Source organism: Cnephaeus nilssonii (assembly GCF_951640355.1).
Source record: "Cnephaeus nilssonii genome assembly, chromosome: 5".
NCBI lineage: Eukaryota > Metazoa > Chordata > Mammalia > Chiroptera > Vespertilionidae > Cnephaeus > Cnephaeus nilssonii.
The window spans coordinates 24,727,727-24,746,869 of NC_137076.1; the positions used below are offsets into that span (position 1 = coordinate 24,727,727).

Below are 19,143 nucleotides of genomic sequence, written 5' to 3' on the forward strand. Positions count from 1 at the left end.
CCCGCGGGGCTGTGCAGGGGACCTTCTCAGTCCCGCGCCCGCTCCCTCTTTTCATCCTCTGCCGCCCGCCGACCACTCCGGGCTCGGTTATCCGCGCGCGCGCCCCCGGGCTCGGGCCCGTCTCCGGCCTCGAGGGAGCCGCCGCCTTCACCGACACCTCTGCAGCGGCCGCGCCTGAGGCCGCCCGGGTAGAACCCCGGCGTGAGCACCGAGCGCCCCACAACGAGTGCGCGACCCCCCGGAGCCGCCCCCAGCACGGACCGCGCCCGCCGGGCACACAAGAATGGTCACTGTAGGTATCCTCTGTCGCCGAGAGGGAACCTCATCGGGAAGGGGCTAGGCTCGGGCTCCACGGAGATGGAGGTTGTGGGGGGGTAGGACCAGGCCCAGCTAGGCCCAGTTGGGGGGGGCGGGTAGGACCGAGCCTCGGAGCCTGAGAGTGGGCAGCGCCGCGCCCAGAGTGCTGAAGGCGCTTAGAGTCTGGCCGAGAGGCCTCGGGGAGCCAGGCTGCGATTCGGGGCATCCTCCGACGCCCTGGGGGCGGGATTACCCCCCTCCAGCATGCCGAATGGGGGAGGGGCCGCCGCGGTGGAGGATACCTCCTCCATCCAGGCCTGGACCCCGCAGGCCGCCCAGGCAAACGCAGGGCCCCAATCACGGGTGCTGGGCCAGGACACGGCGTCAAGGCAGCCCCGAGAGCCCCGGGAGCCGGTGGCGTCGGATCGCGCGCCCAGGCCTCGGCCGCGCCCGGGATCCGGGCATCTCGTCCTCGAGCCCGTCGACCTTGCGGCAAGCGGGGAGGGGAGAGGAGGGGGCGCGCCCGGAGGCCCCGCGGGCCCGCCACCGCCGCCGCCGCGTCTCTTTGTTTCTCGGCGTTTCTTCGCGGGCCATAGCATCGCGCGGGCGCTTCAGGCTGTGGGAGGGGGAGGGGATTGCAGGGCCCACGTGGGGGGGGCATCCCGGCTGTTGGGTCCTGGTATACCGCGGAATCGGGTAAGGGACTTAGGCAGGCCCCCTAGACCAGGGCCAGGCGCCGCAACCGCCAGGGCTCAGGGCCGCGGGGTGACCTTGAGCGCGCCTGCCCGCCCGCTCCACTCGCCCGGCTCCCGGTGTTTTTCAGCAGCCACGGAGCTGGTCAGCTCCCCAGCGCGGACCACGCCCGACCACACCCGACCTGACCACGCCCCCGCCCCGCCCATTTATGCCCCGCCCCCAGTGCCCGGGGGACCGGCCTCGCCCGAGCCCTCGGATTTCCTGTAGGCTTCCCAGGCGTCTCCCGGGGGCGGGGCTGGCCAGTTCTAGCCCAACCCCGACTCCACCTCCGCCCCCGTGGAGCCACTCTGCTCCCCGTGCTGCCGCGCGTCCTTTGTCTGGTCCCAGCGCCCTGGCCTTCTTCCGCCCTTCCAGCCTCTCGGTTCTGTGTGTGTGCTGTGTATATGGGTGTGTGTGTGTGCCTGGGCCTCTTTCAGTCCTGGCCAGCACAGTGGGTGGGGGGATGCTCAGCACTCCCCCCTGGACCCTGGGGCCCGCCCACCTGGCTCTGAGAAATAAGGCTGGAGAGGCCACACTTTCCTGCTGTGTGACCTCAAGCCAACTCCTTCCCCTCTCTGGGCCTCACACTGCTCACCCAAGTTCAGGAAAGTGAATGTGGCTTCCTGAGGACCCTCAGAACCCCTACATCCATCCATTCTCCTCTGATCTGTCCCCTCTTTTGAAAAAGGGAAACTGATGCACAAAGAGGAGAGGGTGTGGTCAGAGGTCACAGGAGGGCCTTGGAGGCTTGTTTACTCCAATCGAGGGCACTCAGGCCGAGACCCACCATAGGGACAGGCTGGCAGGACAGTGAGGGCCCTGCATGGAGGGAGAAAGGCCCAGAAGTGGGAGGCTCAGTTAGCACCACGTGGTGGCTCAGCCTCACCATGCATAGCCACTCAATGCCCTATTGTCACCGGTATCCAAGCATCTGTCACTGTGACTGAGGCCCAGGGGTGCAGCTGGGGCCAAGGGGGTCAGACACTGGAGAGTCTACACAGCAACTGACCGCAGGTGTGTTCATTGCATAATATGTATGTCAGATATATGTGCAATGGTGCAAAAGAGTTGGAGAAAGATTGAGAGAGAGGGATGGGGAGACAGAGTGGTTCAGAGAGGAGAGGTGAACAGAGGAGGGGAAAGGAGAGAGAAAAAGAGGAAGAGATCCCCAGAGGAAGAGCTGGAGAGAGGAAGGTTCCATTGCTCCCAGTGGGCATCTGCCTCTCCATCCAAGGCCCCCCTCCCTCTTTTAATTCCCCCTCCCGCCTCCCGACCTGGAACAGTGCTCCGAGGTCCCTGTGATTCCCATGTCACATCAGGCCATACATTTGCTGCGGACTGGAGCAGGGTGGGTGTGACCACCACCAATCTGATCCCCATTAGCGGCTTAGCCGGCTCAGCCATGGAGGAAACGCAGGTGACACTGATCCCACTAAGCCCGGGCACAGAGGGAGGGAGATGTGAGATTCACAGGCTGAGGCTCAAGATCCAGAGTAGAAATCACCCAATCACCTATTTTTAAAATTGATTTTAGAAAAAAATATAAATAAATAAATTGATTTTAGAGTGAGGGAGGGAGAGAGTGATCAAAGTGAGAGAGAAACATTGATTGTTTGCCTCCTGCATGCACCCTGACTGGGGATCGAACCTGCAACCTGGGTATGTTCCCTGACCAGGAGTCAAACCCGCCTCCTTTTGGAGTACAGGACGACACTCCAACCAACTGAGCCACACAGGCCAGGGCCCCAATCACCTCTAAATCCCCTCCACGTTGAGTACAGCATTTGGGGTGGGGGGAATCTGTAACCCAGTAGGCTTTGGGGTTATCAGATTAGGAGTCAAACCTGACTGTATCACCACCACCCCCAGTCACCCTGGGCAAGTTATAGGTCCCTCTGTCCCTTGTTTCTCCATCTGGAGAAGCAGAGACAATATTTCCTGCTTTCTGTGTGGTTGGGAAGTCAGTGAAAACTTTGCAGTTGTTCTGTGCCAGGCACATAGTAGGGGTTCCAAAGCTGGAACCTGGGATGTCCTGAAACAGGGCCATGTACTGCCGAATGCTCCTCTGGCTCCCGTAGACACTACCAACTGATTGCAGAACCCTGTCTCACTGAGCCTGGGCAGGAATTCAGAATCTTATCTCCAGACACGGGGACTTCCGTTCCTTTAGTGGAGGGACAGAGGTCCAGAGAGGCAATGTGAGTGTCAGAGGACACACCGTGAGGAGGGGAAGCCAGCAGCTGGCACATGGTGGCACCCAGGAAATATTTGTTGAATTGAATGAGTAGTAAACTCAGCCTACACAGTGAATTTATATGTAATGATGCCCGGGGCGTGGCATAGAGTGGGTGCTCAGCTTCACTTTACTGTTGTTATTTTTACTATTTTTGGCCTTTTCATTAGGAAAGTGGGCTCTGGAGTTCAAATCCTGGATTGGAATTCTTGGTCCATCATTTGCCTGCTGTCCAACCTCATACCAATCCTTTCCCTTCGTTGACACGGTTTCCTCATCTGTTAAAAGGAGAGAGTCCCCTAACATTCAACACTGGGAGAATGGCGTGGGTATTCTCACAAAGAATTTGTCTGGCACACAACAGGCACTCAGTACATGGCGTGTTATTTGTAACGTGTTAATGTTAGGAGATGGGACGCGGTCCATGGAGTGTGCGTTACTGCTTTACTGGAGGTGCCTATGGCAGACCTCGCTAATCACCCCAGTGTGTGCTCCTGTTCAGCCCGGATGTGGCTTCAGAATAATCCTCCAGGCAGCCAATCCCAGCCCACTGGAGTTGCAGGGGGCTTGGTCCTCTGTGCCACCCTTTTTTTTTTTTAATATATTTTATTGTTTTTTTACAGAGAGAAAGGGAGAGGGATAGAGAGCTAGAAACATGGTTGAGAGTGAAACATCGATCAGCTGCCTCCTGCACACCCCCCACCGGGGATGTGCCCGCAACCAATGTACATGCCCTTGACCGGAATTGAACCTGGGACCTTTCAGTCCACAGACCGACGCTCTATCCACTGAGCCAAACCGGCTTTGTCTGTGCCACCCTCTTACCAGTAATCATAAGAATCCACGGGAAAGGAAGGAGGGGCCCAAAGAAGAGCTAAGATGATCCCTGAGGACACACAGCTCCCAGGTGGCAGAGCCGCCCCTCTGGATTGGCCACAATCATTAAAAACAGCTCTGAAGCCTGGCTGGCGTGGCCCGGTGGTTGAGCGTCGACCTATGAACCAGGAGGTTACGGTTTGATTCCGGGTCAGGGCACATGCCTGGGTTGCCGGCTCAATCCCCAGTGTGGGACGTGCAGGAGGCAGCTGATCTATGACTCTCTCTCATCATTGATGTTTCTATCTCTCTCTTGCTCTCCATTCCTCTCTGAAGTCTAACACAAGGAAGTTTGAAATGGAGTCCCCCATTTATATCACTCAATACCTCTGAGCTCAGCTTCCTCGCTTGTAAAATGGAGAATGTGTTGCTGTCTTTTAAAATTGTTGAGAGAGCCTGGCTCAGCGGTTAAGCGTCGACCCATGAACCAGGAGGTCACTGGTTTGATTCCAGGTCGGGGCACATGCCGGGGGTTGCAGGCTGGATCCCCAGTAGGGGGTGTGCAGGAGGCAGCCAATCGATGTTTCTTTATCTTTTTTAAAATCTTTATTGTTGAACGTATTACATACATCTCCCTCCTCCCCCCCCCCCCCCACATTAACACTTTCCAGCCCATCCCCACACCCTGTCCCAGGCTTTCACCATCTAATTGTTGGTATCATGGGATTGATGTTTCTGTCTCTATCCCTCTGCCTTCCTCTCTCTCTAAAAATCAATAAAGGGAAAGAATGGTTGCGAGAAATAAGTGAAGTAATGCCTTGAAGCACAGCACACAGTGCTTAACACATGGTAGATGCTCAATGGAGCAGGACGATTATTAATAGCAGGATCGTGAGGCGTGGATGGCAGACATGGCTAACTGACCCCAGAATGCTTTCGAGCCGCACTCACAGGTGGCTTTAGAGCCTTCCCCCAGCCCCTGGGACGGTAATTGGAAGTTTTGGGCCAAGTGGAGCAGAGGCCCAGAAGCAGTAAGTGGCATTACCTGAGGAAGCAGCTGGGAAATGTTAGAGCCAGGGCTGGGCTGGCAGTGGGATTTGGAAACACAGACTCTGGATCAGAAAAGCTCATGTGCAAAAACCCCTGCTCCATCACTTACAGGCTGCGTGGTCTGTGGTAATTTCCCAAACATCACTGATGCTCACTTTCTTTCTTTTTTTAAAATATATTTTTATTGATTTCAGAGAGGAAGGGAGAGGAAGAGAGAGATAGAAACATCAATGATGAGCCGAAACCGGTTTGGCTCAGTGGATAGAGCATCAGCCTGCGGACTGAAAGGTCCCGGGTTCGATTCCGGTCAAGGGCATGTACCTTGGTTGCGGGCACATCCCCAGTAGGGGGTGTGCAGGAGGCAGCTGATCGATGTTTCTCTATCATCGATGTTTCTAACTCTCTGTCCCTCTCTCTTCCTCTCTGTAAAAAAATCAATAAAATATATTAAAAAAAAAAAAAAAGGAACATCAATGATGAGAGGGAATCATTGATTGGGTACTTCCTTCGAGCACACACACACACACACACACACACACACACACACACTCACACACACCCCTACTGGGGATCGAGCCCGCAACCTGGGCATATGCCCTTGACCGGAATCGAACCTGGGACCCTTGAGTCCGCAGACCGACGCTCTATCCACTGAGCCAAACCAGCTAGAGTGACGCTCACTTTCTTTATCTGTTGTCTTAGCTCAGATCGCTATAAAAACATGTCATAAACTGTGTGGCTTAAACAACAAACATTTATTCCTCCTAGTTCTGGAGGCTGGGTGGTCCAGTTTCAAGGTGCCTGCTGGTTTGCAGACAACTGTCTTGCTGTGTCCTCACATGGTGTAGAGAGAAGTCATCTCTCTCCTGTCCCTTTGTGTAACAAACAAATCCCGTTCACAAAGGCTCCATCTTCATGACCTAATTACCTCTCAAAGGCCCCACCTCTAAATATCACCTTGGGGGTTACCGTTTCAACATATGAATGGGGGGGTGGGGAGGGGGGAACACAAGCGTTTAATCCATAACATGTTAAGCAGAGGGAATAAAATCCTCCTCTTTTTTAGGGCACTTGTGAATAAGAAAAGAAAAACTGCCTGCAGAGGGCTGTGCTCTTTGCCTGGCACAGAGGGAATGCCATCTGGGAACAATTACAGTATTGTATTTGGAGTCAGGGATGACTGAGATGATGTGTACCTGTGGACTGTTTCTAATTCTATGGCCACAGCAGACATTGCTAATCGATCACAATTGTCTTCCTTGCTGAAACTGGATGTGGCTTCAAATCTTTTTAAATTCCATCTAGAAAGACCCTACCATTCTACCTGAGTTTTCCGGGGAGGGCAACCTATTTACCCAGCACGCTGTAAGAGAAGACCTACGGAAATGCTGGCTGCTTTACCTCCCCATGCCCATCACAGACAATACCAATCAATCCAGCATCACAGACAAGACCAATCAACCCAGCACTCTTTCCTTCTGTGCCCAGATGTGGCTTTAAAGTTCTTGATGTGGGCCTTAGATATAAAATAGATGTAGAATATATTTTAAAGTTGTTAAGAGAGTAGGTATTAAAAGTTCTCATCACAAAAAAACAAAACAAAATTTGTAGCTATGGATGGTGATGGATGTTAACTGGACTTATTGTGGTGATCATTTTTCAATATATACAAATATTAAGTCATTATGTTGTATGCCTGAAACTAATATAATGTTATATGTCAATTATATCTCAATTTAAAAAATAGATGTAGGAAAAGAACATTTAATAAAATTTAACATCCATTATATTTAAAAACATATATTGTTTGGATAGTAGGAAAAAAATTAAACATTTCTTTTTTAAATTAAACATTCTTAACCTGATAAAGGCCATTTACAAAAAACCTACAGAAAGGTCATAGTTAGCTGTGCAATGTTTAAAACATTTCCTTTAAAATCAGAAACAAAGAAGATATCACATTGTAACCCCTGCACTAAGACAAGAAAAATAAATAACAGATAGAGACTGGAGATAAACTGTCATTGTTTGCAGGTGTTATGTTTATACTTTTTTTAAAAAAGCTTATCCCAGCTGGCATGGCTCAGTGTTTGAGCGTCGACCTATGAACTAGGACCGTGGTCGGCAAACTCATTAGTCAGAGCCAAATATCAACAGTACAACGATTGACATTTCTTTTGAGAGCCGAATTTTTTAAACTTAAACTTCTTCTAACGCCACTTCTTCAAAATAGACTCGCCCAGGCCGTGGTATTTTGTGGAAGAGCCACACTCAAGGGGTCAAAGAGCCGCATGTGGCTCGCGAGCTGCAGTTTGCCGACCACGGAACTAGGAGGTCACGGATTCCCAGTCAGGGCACATGTCCGGGTTGCAGGCTCCATCTCCAATAGGGGGACCTGCAGGAGACAGCCAATCAATGATTCCCTCATTAATGTTCCTATCTTTCTCTCTCCCTCTCTCTTCCTCTCTGAAATCAATAACTATATATATATATATATATATATATATATATATATATATATATATATATATATATATTCTAAAGCTTAGTGGAAAAACTGGGGGTGCCCTGGCTGGTGTGGCTCAGTGTCATCCAGTGCACCGAAGGGTCCCTGGTTCCATTGTTGGTCAGGATGCATGATGCAGGAGGCAGTGGATTAATGTTTGTCTCTCACATCGATGCTCTCTCTCCATTCCTCTCCCTCTCTCCCTCTTCCATCCTCTCTTTAAAATTAATAAAAAATGTATTTTTAAAGCTTTTAAAAAAATAGGAAAAACTGTGGGTGTAAATGCCTAGTGGGAAATTCATGCACAAAATGTCAACACATTTGGGATAGGAATTACCTTTGGTGGGAGAAGGACAGTACCTGGGCCGGGAGGAACTTATGAGAAAGGGCTGCAAAGCTAACAAAAATGTTATATTTCTTATTCTGAAGACAAATGTGGTCATTATAGCCCTGGCTGGTTTGGCTCAGTGGAGAGAGCATTGGCCTGCAGACCGAAGGGTCCAGGGTTTGATTCTGGTCAAGGCCATTACCTTGGTTGCAGGCTCCTCCCCAGCCCAGGCCCTGGTCAGGGCGCATGCAGGAGGCAACCAATCAATGTGTTTCTCTCACATTGATATTTCACTCTGTCTTTCCCTCTCTCTAAAAATCAATGGATTGGGGGGGAGGATAATGGGGCGATAAGGACACATATGTAATACCTTAATCAATAAAGAAAAAAAATCAATGGAAAAATATCCTCGGGTGAGGATTTTAAAAAAAGTGTTCATTATATTATTATGAAAAAACAGGTTGGTTTTAGACAAACAGGGAAACATATACAAAGCCATATATGGCATTTATATATGAAATTTTTTCACAGTAAAATCATATGTTAAGTGCTTTGCTCAATGCTCAGGGTTATTAGAATAATGTGACGTCCTCTCCCCTTGTTCAAGCCCATAGCAGATATGAGTGATCCATCACCACCGACCCCCTCCTCACTCCCCTGGTCTCCTGGGGACTGTGCCGTGAGTGGGTGTGGCCTGTTGTCTCCAGCAGATACTCGGGGCCATGGAGTCTCAGGTGGCAGGGGGCCCGGCCGGCCCGGCCCTGCCCAATGGGCCACTCCTTGGTACAAACGGAGCCACTGACGACAGCAAAACCAACCTCATCGTCAACTACCTGCCCCAGAACATGACCCAGGATGAGTTCAAGAGTCTCTTCGGCAGCATTGGTGACATTGAGTCCTGCAAGTTGGTTCGGGACAAGATCACAGGTGTGGCTTCTGGCAGGTGGGGAGGTGGACAGGGGAGGTGGTAGCCGCGAGGACAGGTGTGATGGGGCCAGGTGGTACTCTGGAGGTTTCTGAGGTGTGATTAGAAGCAAGGTGCAGCCTCAGGTGGGGTGTCTTGGGGACGATAAGGGCAGGTGGACGAGAAGGGGGTGGTCAGCCTCTCACACCTGGGTCAGGGAGGATCCTGGCAGGTCCAGGGAGGTGGGTCATCGACCTGGTCCTGCACACAGGGCAGAGCCTCGGCTACGGGTTTGTGAACTACTCTGACCCCAACGACGCAGACAAAGCCATCAACACCCTCAACGGCCTCAAACTACAGACAAAGACCATCAAGGTGGGTGCCCTTGTTCCCCGTGCTGCCTGTCTCCCTGCCCCGTCAGTGCCCATCCCGACTGTCCCCATGTCCCCTTATCACCAGGAGCACCCCTGCTCTGCCATCCATCCTTCTCCCCCGCTCACCCCCCGACGGGTTTAAATCTCCCCCCAAGGCCTCTGGTTAGCCAGCCCGGGGGCCAATGCCTTTGCCTCTCTGAACCTCAGTTTCCGCACGTGTCAATGGGGAGAATATTAGCCTCCACATTCTGTGGAGGTTCACGGAGGTACCCTCCAACTGGTACTGGGAGAGAGTGACAGGGGTCCAGTGGGCAGCCCCCTCCCTGCCTTTGTTAGGGAAATGGGGGAAGGGTGGGGATCCATCTGCCATCTGGAGCCTAATTAGGGTCTGGGAGGGCGGGATTAGGGGTGGGCCACTCCTCCACCTTTGTGCAATGCCCCTCCCCCCACGACCTCCCCTCTCAGCAGCTGCAGCTGGGACCCTGGGAGCCCAAGTTCCCTGGGGGGGGGGGGGGGCGGGGTTGCCATGGCAACCCCTCTCTCTAGGTTGCCTGGAGTGTCTGGGCTCCACCCCACAAATCTGCTCCTGAACCCTGGAGGAAGGTGGGCCCGTGGGGCACCCATCTGGCCCCCAGTTCGCCATAGGAACAGAGGTGTGGGAATCTTCCTCTCCCTGGGGTGGGGCAAGGTTGTGACCTAATGGCTCTCTCTTGGCCATCTGAACCCCGAAGCCCCCAAGCATGAGGGTGGACTCTAGGAATGAGCTGTAAGACCCTGTGTGTGTGTGACCCTCTGTGAGACGGTGTTTGTTGGACACCGTGGCGATGTGAGTGGGTGTTGTCACATAGGCCCAGCTATTACAGACTTCGGGTGTGTTACTGCGTCTGTGGGACGTTTTCTATTTGACAGGCACTTTGTCACGCACTGCGACTCCGGCTGTGACCTGGTGGGGCCTCCTGGGTGTGTCTGGCTGTGATGGAGTGTTTGTATGTCACAGTAAAGTGTGGTTATGTCTACCTGTGCCCCACTCGGGGTGGAACATGTGTGATGTTGTAGGCTTGCGCGGTGTATGACAGGCGTGTGCAACTCTTACTATCCTTATCCAAGATCCCCAGCGTTGACACAAGGTGGCCGAGGCCTTCTGTTACCCGCCTGCCTGTGCATTGGCTAGCACACTGGCCGTGTGTGGTGTGTTTCTGTCTGTCTGTCTGTCTGTCTGCCAGAATGGCTGTGTTGTATGGTCAGCCCTATGTGTTCCGGCAGATTCTGCCCAAAATAATTCTAGCCACCCACTGTGTGCCAGGCACCATCCTAGTGAGTGGGGGAGGGGAGGGGGCGCAGGTTAGCTCACATGATGGAAGGACCTACTCTGTTCCTCAGATGTCGCCAAACCAGGAGCTCAGACCCCTCTTCTGGTCACCACCAACTTCAACCCATCAACAAGTCCTCAACCTGTCCTCACCCCTCAAAGTTCACAGACCTGTGGTGAGGAGAGAAAAAATTGTAAAATTCATAGCGTGATTTTTAATTATCATTACAGAAATAATAGCAGCGGATGTGTTTCCTTTTTTTTAAAAAGATTTTTGATTGATTGACTGGCTTTTTTTAGAGAGAGTGGAAGGGAGAGAGAGAGAAACGGTGATGCAAGAGTGGAACATTGATCGGCTGCCTCCTGCACGCCCCCAACTGGGGATCGAGCCTGCAACCTTTAGGTGGACGGGATGACACCCAACCAACTGAGCCACACTGGCCAGGATGATTGTTTGTTTGTTTTTTCTGGAGAACCCCAGGTGTGCACAATTCATTAGAATGCCCCACCCCAGCCCAGTTCATTCATTTTGTTAGTTTTTAAATTAGCTAATGAAGTAGCATGCCCTCACAATTCACAGCCCCAAACAAAAACCAGACCCTTGACAATGATTCCTACCTTCCCAGAGGTTATTTTAGAAGGAATAGAAACATAGATAGTGGCAGAAATGAAGGGAGAGGAGCTCATGACACTCCCTGCCCCCGCCAGCTATGGGTCACCCTGTTAGCACGGGGGGTGGACCCTTCGGTCCACGTTCCCAGGACATTGATAAACACACAATGAGATGGGGTCACACAATCCTCGCTGCTCTATAAATGGACTTTTTCTCTCCTCCACTTCACAATACTCACCACTGTTTCAGGGAAATCAATATCCACGTCCCCCATTTTTTAAACAGCTGCAGAGAGTTTCATTGTTGGGCTGGACCAATTGATGACACGAATCTAATGACCGTGCTCCAATGTGTCTGACTCACAAGGAGTTTGTACTAGAACGTGTCTAATGCTAAGAGAAGTGCTTTGAGAGAAAGTAACGTGGGTAGGACCCAATTCAGATGGAAGAGGATGAGGAAGATATTTTAACTGAGACCTAGAGAAGAAGAAAAAGGAAGAGAGTTCCAGGCAGAGGGAACAGCCTATGCAAAGGCCACAAGGCAGGACCATGCCTGGTGTTTGGGGAACAGGATGAGGCCTGTGTGACTGGAACACAAGGGGGAAGTGGGTGGAGATGAGGGCTGGCGGTGAGGTGGTATATGGCCTTGTGGACCATGGGAGGGACTTGAACTCTGAAGAACGTGGGGACCATGGGTGGTTCTGAGCAGAGGAGTGAGGTGACCTGGCTCAGATGTTCTCCGTGCTCTCTGGCTGCTGTGTGGGGAACAGCCGTGAGAGGTGAGGCTGGGAGTGGGGACCAGGGCAGACGACTACGTACTGGTTGGGGTTAGCAATGGTGGGTTCCGGTCCAAAGTGGGGAGATGAAAGTGGGAGGAAGGCCCTGCTGGGTGGCTCAGTTGATTGGAGTGTCGTCCCATACACCAAAAAGTGGCGGGTTCGATCCCCGGTTGGGGTGTATGCAAAAGGCAACCAATCGATGTTTCACTCTCGGATGGATGTTTCTTCCTCTCTCTCTCAAATCAGTTTTTTTAAAAAATCTATTTTTATTGATTTCAGAGAGGAAGGGAGAGGGAGAGAGAGATAGAAACATCAATGATGAGAGAGAATCATTGCTCGCACATCCCCTACTGGGGATGAGCCCTGACTGTAATCGAACCATGACCTCTTGGTTCCTAGGTCAGCGCTTAACCACCAAGTCACGTCAACCAGACTCTAAAATCAATTTTTAAAAAGCATGTCCTCGGGTGAGGATTAAAAAAAAAAAGAGTAGGAGGAAGTATGCAGATTCTGGGTCATGAGAAGTAAAGCCAACAGGACGGATGGGGGATCAGACGTGGGTGTAAAAGCCAGAGAGGCGTCAAGGATAGCTGAGGCGGGGTCCTGAGCCCCCGGCAAGTTGGGGGAAGTCGGGAGCTTGGAGGCAGGTGTCACAGGTGTGGAGAGAGGGGCCAGATTTGTGCTGGGGACGGACATTTGCGAGTTGTCAGGTTTGAGTTGGTGGCTAAAGACCTGAGCGACTCAGGGGCCCCGGGCAGTTGGGAAAACAAGGGGTCACAAGAGCCCACTTTCCAAAGGAGTGGGAGGCGTTGATGCTGACGGACGTCCTGCCTGAGGGCGTGAACTGGGGTGCAAGAGTCCCTGAGGTCTTGAGGGAGACGTGACCCCAGGCGTGTGGCTCCTTTGACCTCCTCAGGTGTCAAGTCCCCCCATCACCATGCAGACAGGGCCATGGCCAGGCCTCCCCCCCCACCCCAAGCCCCGGTGGCCACAACCACCGTGACTCCTCACGAGGTATTTGTTGAGTGAACAGATGAGGCATTTCTGCGACTCCGTGGTGGTTCTGACGTGGCCTCTCTCTCCCTTCCTGTGAAACGGGTCTTCCCCTCACACCTGTCGCCTGACCCTCCCCAGGTGTCCTATGCCAGGCCCAGCTCTGCATCCATTCGGGATGCCAACCTGTACGTCAGCGGGCTCCCCAAGACCATGAGCCAAAAGGAAATGGAGCAGCTCTTCTCCCAATACGGTCGAATCATCACTTCCCGAATCCTGGTGGACCAGGTCACAGGTCAGGTCGCCAGCGAGGGTGCACCTGGTGAGGGCGCTGGGTGGAGGCACCGAGGCGCGGCCAAAACGGAGAAAGGGGAATGGCAGGGCGGGAATGAGGGGAGCAGGAGGGGATCGCGTGGGAGGAGGCCGGGTCCTCATGACACCCTGGCTCCCTGGCAGGTGTGTCTCGGGGTGTGGGGTTCATCCGCTTTGACAAGAGGATTGAGGCCGAGGAGGCCATCAAAGGACTGAATGGGCAGAAGCCACTGGGTGCAGCCGAGCCCATCACGGTCAAGTTCGCCAACAACCCAAGTCAGAAGACGGGGCAGGCCCTGCTGACGCACCTTTACCAGTCATCGGCCCGGCGCTATGCAGGCCCCCTGCACCATCAGACACAGCGCTTCCGGTGAGCGCCCCCGTCACCCCCAGACCCCAGGCCTGCAGGGCGAGGGACCCCAGCACAGGCCCACGTGCCGGGGCCTCAGGGAGCACAGGGCACTCCGAGGGGCATTATCCGCGTTAGGGTAGAATCACCTGCCAGGTCCGGCTCTAACTGCCCCTCTGGCACGGGACTCCCGCCGTCTGCCTCCGTTTCCTCACGCACTTTTCATGAGCGCGTACTGCGTGCCAGGCACACGCCTTTATCCTGCACTGCAGCCCCGTGAGAATGCAGCCTGTCTTGTCCCAGTCGACGGATGGGGACCCTGAGGCTCGGAGAGGCATGGTCACTGGTCCTGCCCCGCCCTGTGGTGAAGGGATCAAACCTTCGTGTCTGGAGACCTGAGCCCTCCGGGGTGTGGCAGCCGCGGGAGAGGGAGGGAGAGGATGTGGCAGGGCAGGCGAGAGGCGGTGCCAGAGTGACCACGGTCCGTGCCAGGCGGTGTCCAGCCGGGCAGGCGGCGGGGGCAGGGCTGGCACTGCTGGCCTGCGCGGTGGGGGCGGGGAGGGTAGGCTGCCTGGCCTGCATCACGGCCGGGGACGCGCCTGGAGGCCACCGTGACCACCCCTTCTGCTCCACAGGCTGGACAACTTACTCAACATGGCCTACGGAGTCAAGAGGTAACAGTGCCCCCACCCCACTGCCCCCAGCCCCTCGCTGTCCCTCCTCGGACCCTTGCCCTGGTGGAACCTCCACCTCACCCCCGGACTGCCAGCTTAGCCGTGTCTGCGCTGTCGGGGAGTAGCACGCCCGTTAGACTTGGGGGCTGTGGAGCCCAGTAAATGCCTAAGAGCTACTATAGCCTTTGGGCCCAGGCCTCTGCAGCCCAGGGACAGGGGGGCAGTGCTGCCACGCCCCAGCTCCCGTCCCGCCTGAGTTCCACCTGCCACTGCCGGCGGTCCTTGCTGAGGGTCACATCTGCCCCTCTGCCCTGTGGGCGGGGAGGGTCCCCAGGGCCCCATGGCATTGTCCACATCCCTGACCCTGTGAGCGTCCTGAGCGCACGCTGAGGCCTGGCCCTGGCTGGCGGCTGGTCCCCACGGAGATGAAATGATATTGAGCACAGTGCTTGGCACGTAGTGAGCGCTCAATAAAGGTAGCTGCTCTGAAGATTATTGTTACTGTTATTGATTATCTCAGTCTAGTGGGAAAGGAGACAGGTGCACAGTGATCAGGGAGGTGGAGTGGGCAGACGGGTGATGGGGACCCAGAGGGGCCCGAGCCATCGGAGGCAATAGCAGGGAAGCCGAGTTCCTGGCAGCAGGAATGGCCTGGGCGAGGCCTGGGCGAGGGAGTGAGCAGTTAGTTCCAAAGGCTCCGATTGGATGGCTCAGGCTCCGGCCCCGCCCAGTTGCGTGGAGCCACTTGCCCGCTGTGTACTAGGTCCTGTTCTGGGCTGGGGCCCCACAGAAAACAAAACCCTTTAGGGAAGAGGGAGCCGATAGCAAATACACAGTTTAACTAGGAAACAGCCAGGAGGGGGCCTCCTTATGGCTCAGGAGGCTCCGAAGGAGGTGATGGTTGTGTTTAGCCCCGAATAGCAGGAGGCAGGCGCTTAAGGGGCTACATCACCCCTGGGCTCCCGGCGCTGCCCTTCTGGGTGGCCAGCAGGACAGAGGGGACAACATGGCAGGGTCAGGATGGGGTCAGAGAGGGAGCCAGGGCAGGAGTTGGGTGGGAAGATGTGGCTAGGGGTGTGGGGAAGTAGGGTCAACAGAGCCAAGGACCAAGTAGGGCCAGAGGTCATGGGGTCAGGATTAGTACAGGGCTCAGGGCAGGATCAGAGGTTAGGAGAAGGGACAGGTCAGGGTGAAGAGTGGGGGATGGGGTTGAAGGTGAGATTACAGATGGAGGTCACAGCAGGGTCAGGACAATGCAAGGCTCACAAGAGTCCCAGGGTCAAGGCACCATCAGAGGTCATGGCAGTATCAGAGGTCACAGGTCGGGGGCATGCCGGGGGTCAGGGCAGAGCCCGCGTGACCCCCAAAGTAGTCCCCTGTCGCTCATCGCCAGGTTCTCGCCCATCGCCATCGACGGCATGAGCGGCCTGGCGGGCGTGGGCCTGTCGGGGGGTGCCACGGGCGCTGGCTGGTGCATCTTCGTGTACAACCTGTCTCCGGAGGCGGACGAGAGCGTGCTGTGGCAGCTGTTTGGGCCCTTCGGGGCGGTCACCAACGTCAAGGTCATCCGCGACTTCACCACCAACAAGTGTAAGGGCTTCGGCTTTGTCACCATGACCAACTACGACGAGGCGGCCATGGCCATCGCCAGCCTCAATGGCTACCGCCTGGGCGAGCGCGTGCTGCAGGTGTCCTTCAAGACCAGCAAACAGCACAAGGCCTGAGCCACCGCCGCCCTCCCCACCCTCCCCGGGCAGCAGAGAGAGAGAGAGAGAGAGAGAGAGAGAGGGAGAGGGAGAAGGGGCCCGAGAGAGACAGCGCAGGCAGACCACGGACAGCACGAGGCCCCACACCCCTGCGAAGCCACAGGGTGAGCACTCGGGCTGGGAGGGTCTGCGGGGAATGGGGGGTGCCTGGGGTCCCCCACCCCGTCCTCCTGCCCCTACCCCAGGCTGGGCTGTTCACTCTCTCGTCTTGGTTTTGTTCATGGAGATGATTTTTGTTTCTTTTTTCGGCTGAAAAGAAAGCAGAGATGTGCCCCCACCCAACCGTCAACCAGCTGCTCAGGGTGGTTTTGGGCGGGTGCTGGGGCCCTCCAGGCCTCCCCCCGCGGAGGTGAGCCTGAGTGGGGGAGGAGACAGGTTTAAAAATCCCCAACAAAGCGAAACATGAGGGGGCTGTGGGCATCCTGGCCCCCTCGGTGCATTGTGAGGAGCAGGGTGAGGGGCTGGAAACAAACAAAATGGAAAAAAAAAGGGGGGGTGGGAGGGAGGGGGAGAAAAACTCTATTTTTGTAAAAAGGGGAAAAAGACCTCGTGGAGAATTTTTACTGGGGATTCTTGAACTTGAAAAAAAAAAACACACACACAAAAAAAAGACAAAAAAAAAAAAGATAATATTTTGACAGGTTATGTTTACCAACTGGGGCAAAGACGGGAAGCAGGGCTCGGGGCCGGGGCCAGGGGCCACACAGAGACACACGCCACAGGAACACACAGCACTGACAGACGCAAGACAACCCCGACACACAGGAACCGCCAGACGCAGACACGGAGACACACACGGAGGACTGGAGGACGGAGCCATGTAAACGTGGCAGCGGTCGAACACAGACGGGGACAAACGTGATCACAGGCAGATGTGGACAGAGGTGAATGTGGACCGTGGACTTGCAAATATTTCCATGCTCTCACGTGAATACGTGAAAGTGGAGACATACATTTGGAGACACAAATCTAGACACCCAGCAACAGACACAACACCCAGGAACACAGACACGCCCACAGTTCCCTCGGACCCAGGCGCCCAGCCCCTCCTGGTGCCCAGCCCCCCTCGCCCCTGCCCCGGGGTCTCTGCAGAGCTCTCTTCTGGCTCATCAGTGGTCCGTGCCGCCCATGAACACAGGCGTGCACACAGCGTCCTGCATCCGGACACACGATACCTCGTTCACTTTTGGCATCATGGTGGGCTGGAGGCAGCACCCCCCAATACTTGAGGCCAAAGGACCCCTTGTCCCTGGGGCTGAGCCGTCTCTGGGGCTGAGCCTCCCCCCAGCCCAGGCCCTGGCCCATGAGGCCAAGGGCGAGGCCAGGCCCTGAGCCTCCCCCAACCTAGGGCCTCCCCTTCAGGCCCAGTGTGGACAGGCCCAGGGGCCCAGCCCCGCTTTTCCTTCCCATCCACTTGTCACCCCTTTTAGTTTGTTGGGTTTTTCCATCTTTCCGATGAGTGAGGGCAGTGGACACAGCTCCCATCCCAAGCCCCAGCCCTGGCTTCTGTCTGGACTTTCCATCCCCCTAGTTTTCTTTCTTTGTAAAAAAAATTCCAACAGAAGCCCAAGGTGGGAGCCCCTGGGAGCCCTTGCAGCCCCACCCCTCGCAGTGGGCCCCGTCAGAACTGAAAATTGCAAACCCCGATTTTAGATTCAGTTGACCTTTCTCCGGTGTCCTGCTTTGGTGTCTGGCCATGGCCCCATCTGACTGCCCAGCTCTCTCTCCCCACCCTCCCTGGTGTTTGTTATTAAACGTCTGTGGAGCTTCTGCTGCAAGGAACAAAAAGAAAAAATTTAAAAAGCAACAAAAAAATACAAACAGAAGAGAAAAAAAAAACAACAAAAAAAAAGGAAGAAAAAAAAAACACACCGAAGAGATTTTAAAAAAGAAAAAAAAAAAAAAGACATAAACTGGCACCAGTTAACTTTCTTGTACTTTTTTGCCGAATTTAGCTTCTTGTAGTTTTAACTTATTGCTATGTTAACTATTTATTCTTGTTGCCCTGTAAGGACATTTGTGTATATTTCTGTTCCTTCATCCAGTTTGCAAGTTTAAAGGAACCATGATGTTCTCTTTGTTTCTTTAAGTTTTGCTGAGACGTGGTTATGCCTAATTTATTTATAAAGGGGAAGTGGAATCATTAAAGTAATAATTATTAATAACGGTAACGGTAGCCGGTGGCAGCGGTGGGGCGTGTGCACTCTCCGGGGCGGCCCCCCACTTGGCCAACGCCGTCCGGTCTCAATGGGATTCTTTTTGCTCGTCTTGAGAATTTTTTCAGTCCTATTTAGCTGGTGAAAACCTTAGCTTGTTCTTGATACATGAACCTATTTATTCTTGTGGTTTTTAAGTCCTGATCTCCCGGCTCCCCTCCAGCAGGGCAGGCCCCCCAGCGGGTCCCTCCCTCTCCCTCTGTTTCTTGGGGCTTTCTCCCCTCTGCCCTCCCTGCACGCAGGGACACGTGTGCACACGTGGGCAGCGTGCCGGGGGCATCCGTGAGCAATAAGGGCTGGGTTTGTCCCCCACCCTGGGGGTGCTGGGTTCTGGAGAGGGCACCTCCCCACACAAACCCCCCACACTGAGGCCTAGGCCCCTGCTACCCCCAGACTGGGAGTGCACTTCTTTTTCTAAAACAGAACTCAGCCCAGCCAGCCAGGCCCCTACCAGGAGGCCGGCCCAGGGGAGGGGCCTGGGGTCTTCCACGTCCCTGGGGGCGGGGGCAGGGCAGGGCCCTCGGGGAGGGGGCTCAGCCCCTCAAGCCCTCCCTTCATCCTGTTATTTATTCGGAAGGTTCGCATCATGACAGAGTCCATATGTTGGAGATGATAAAGAACTGCAAAAAAAAAAAAAAAAGACAAAAAAACACTTTGCGTTGCATTTAGACTATTTATTACCGGATTACAGGCCTGGCCGCGGTAACAGACTTTTACATGGAATTGTTTAATTATTTGTACTTTTCATGCCAGAAAATAAAAGTTCAGAATCTTACAGCCTTGGTTGGGTGTCTGTGCGCCGGTGGGCAGAGCGCTGAGTGGCCCTGGTTGCACAGCCTTACGCCAGCCGCTGTCCAGCTCGGGGCCTGGGTCTGATCTCAGCTCCTTGG

At 54.3% G+C, this 19,143-nt stretch overlaps 1 protein-coding gene across 1 annotated transcript; it reads left to right on the forward strand.

The window, feature by feature from the left end:
• Positions 1–8,687: 8,687 nt before the first annotated feature.
• ELAVL3 (ELAV like RNA binding protein 3) lies at positions 8,688–15,995 on the forward strand (the record flags this gene model as incomplete). Its single annotated transcript, XM_079772417.1, has 6 exons — positions 8,688–8,892; positions 9,141–9,244; positions 13,078–13,231; positions 13,393–13,618; positions 14,233–14,271; positions 15,644–15,995. 6 exons carry the CDS (start codon positions 8,688–8,690, stop codon positions 15,993–15,995), a joined length of 1,080 nt encoding a protein of 359 aa, XP_079628543.1.
• Positions 15,996–19,143: the final 3,148 nt, after the last annotated feature.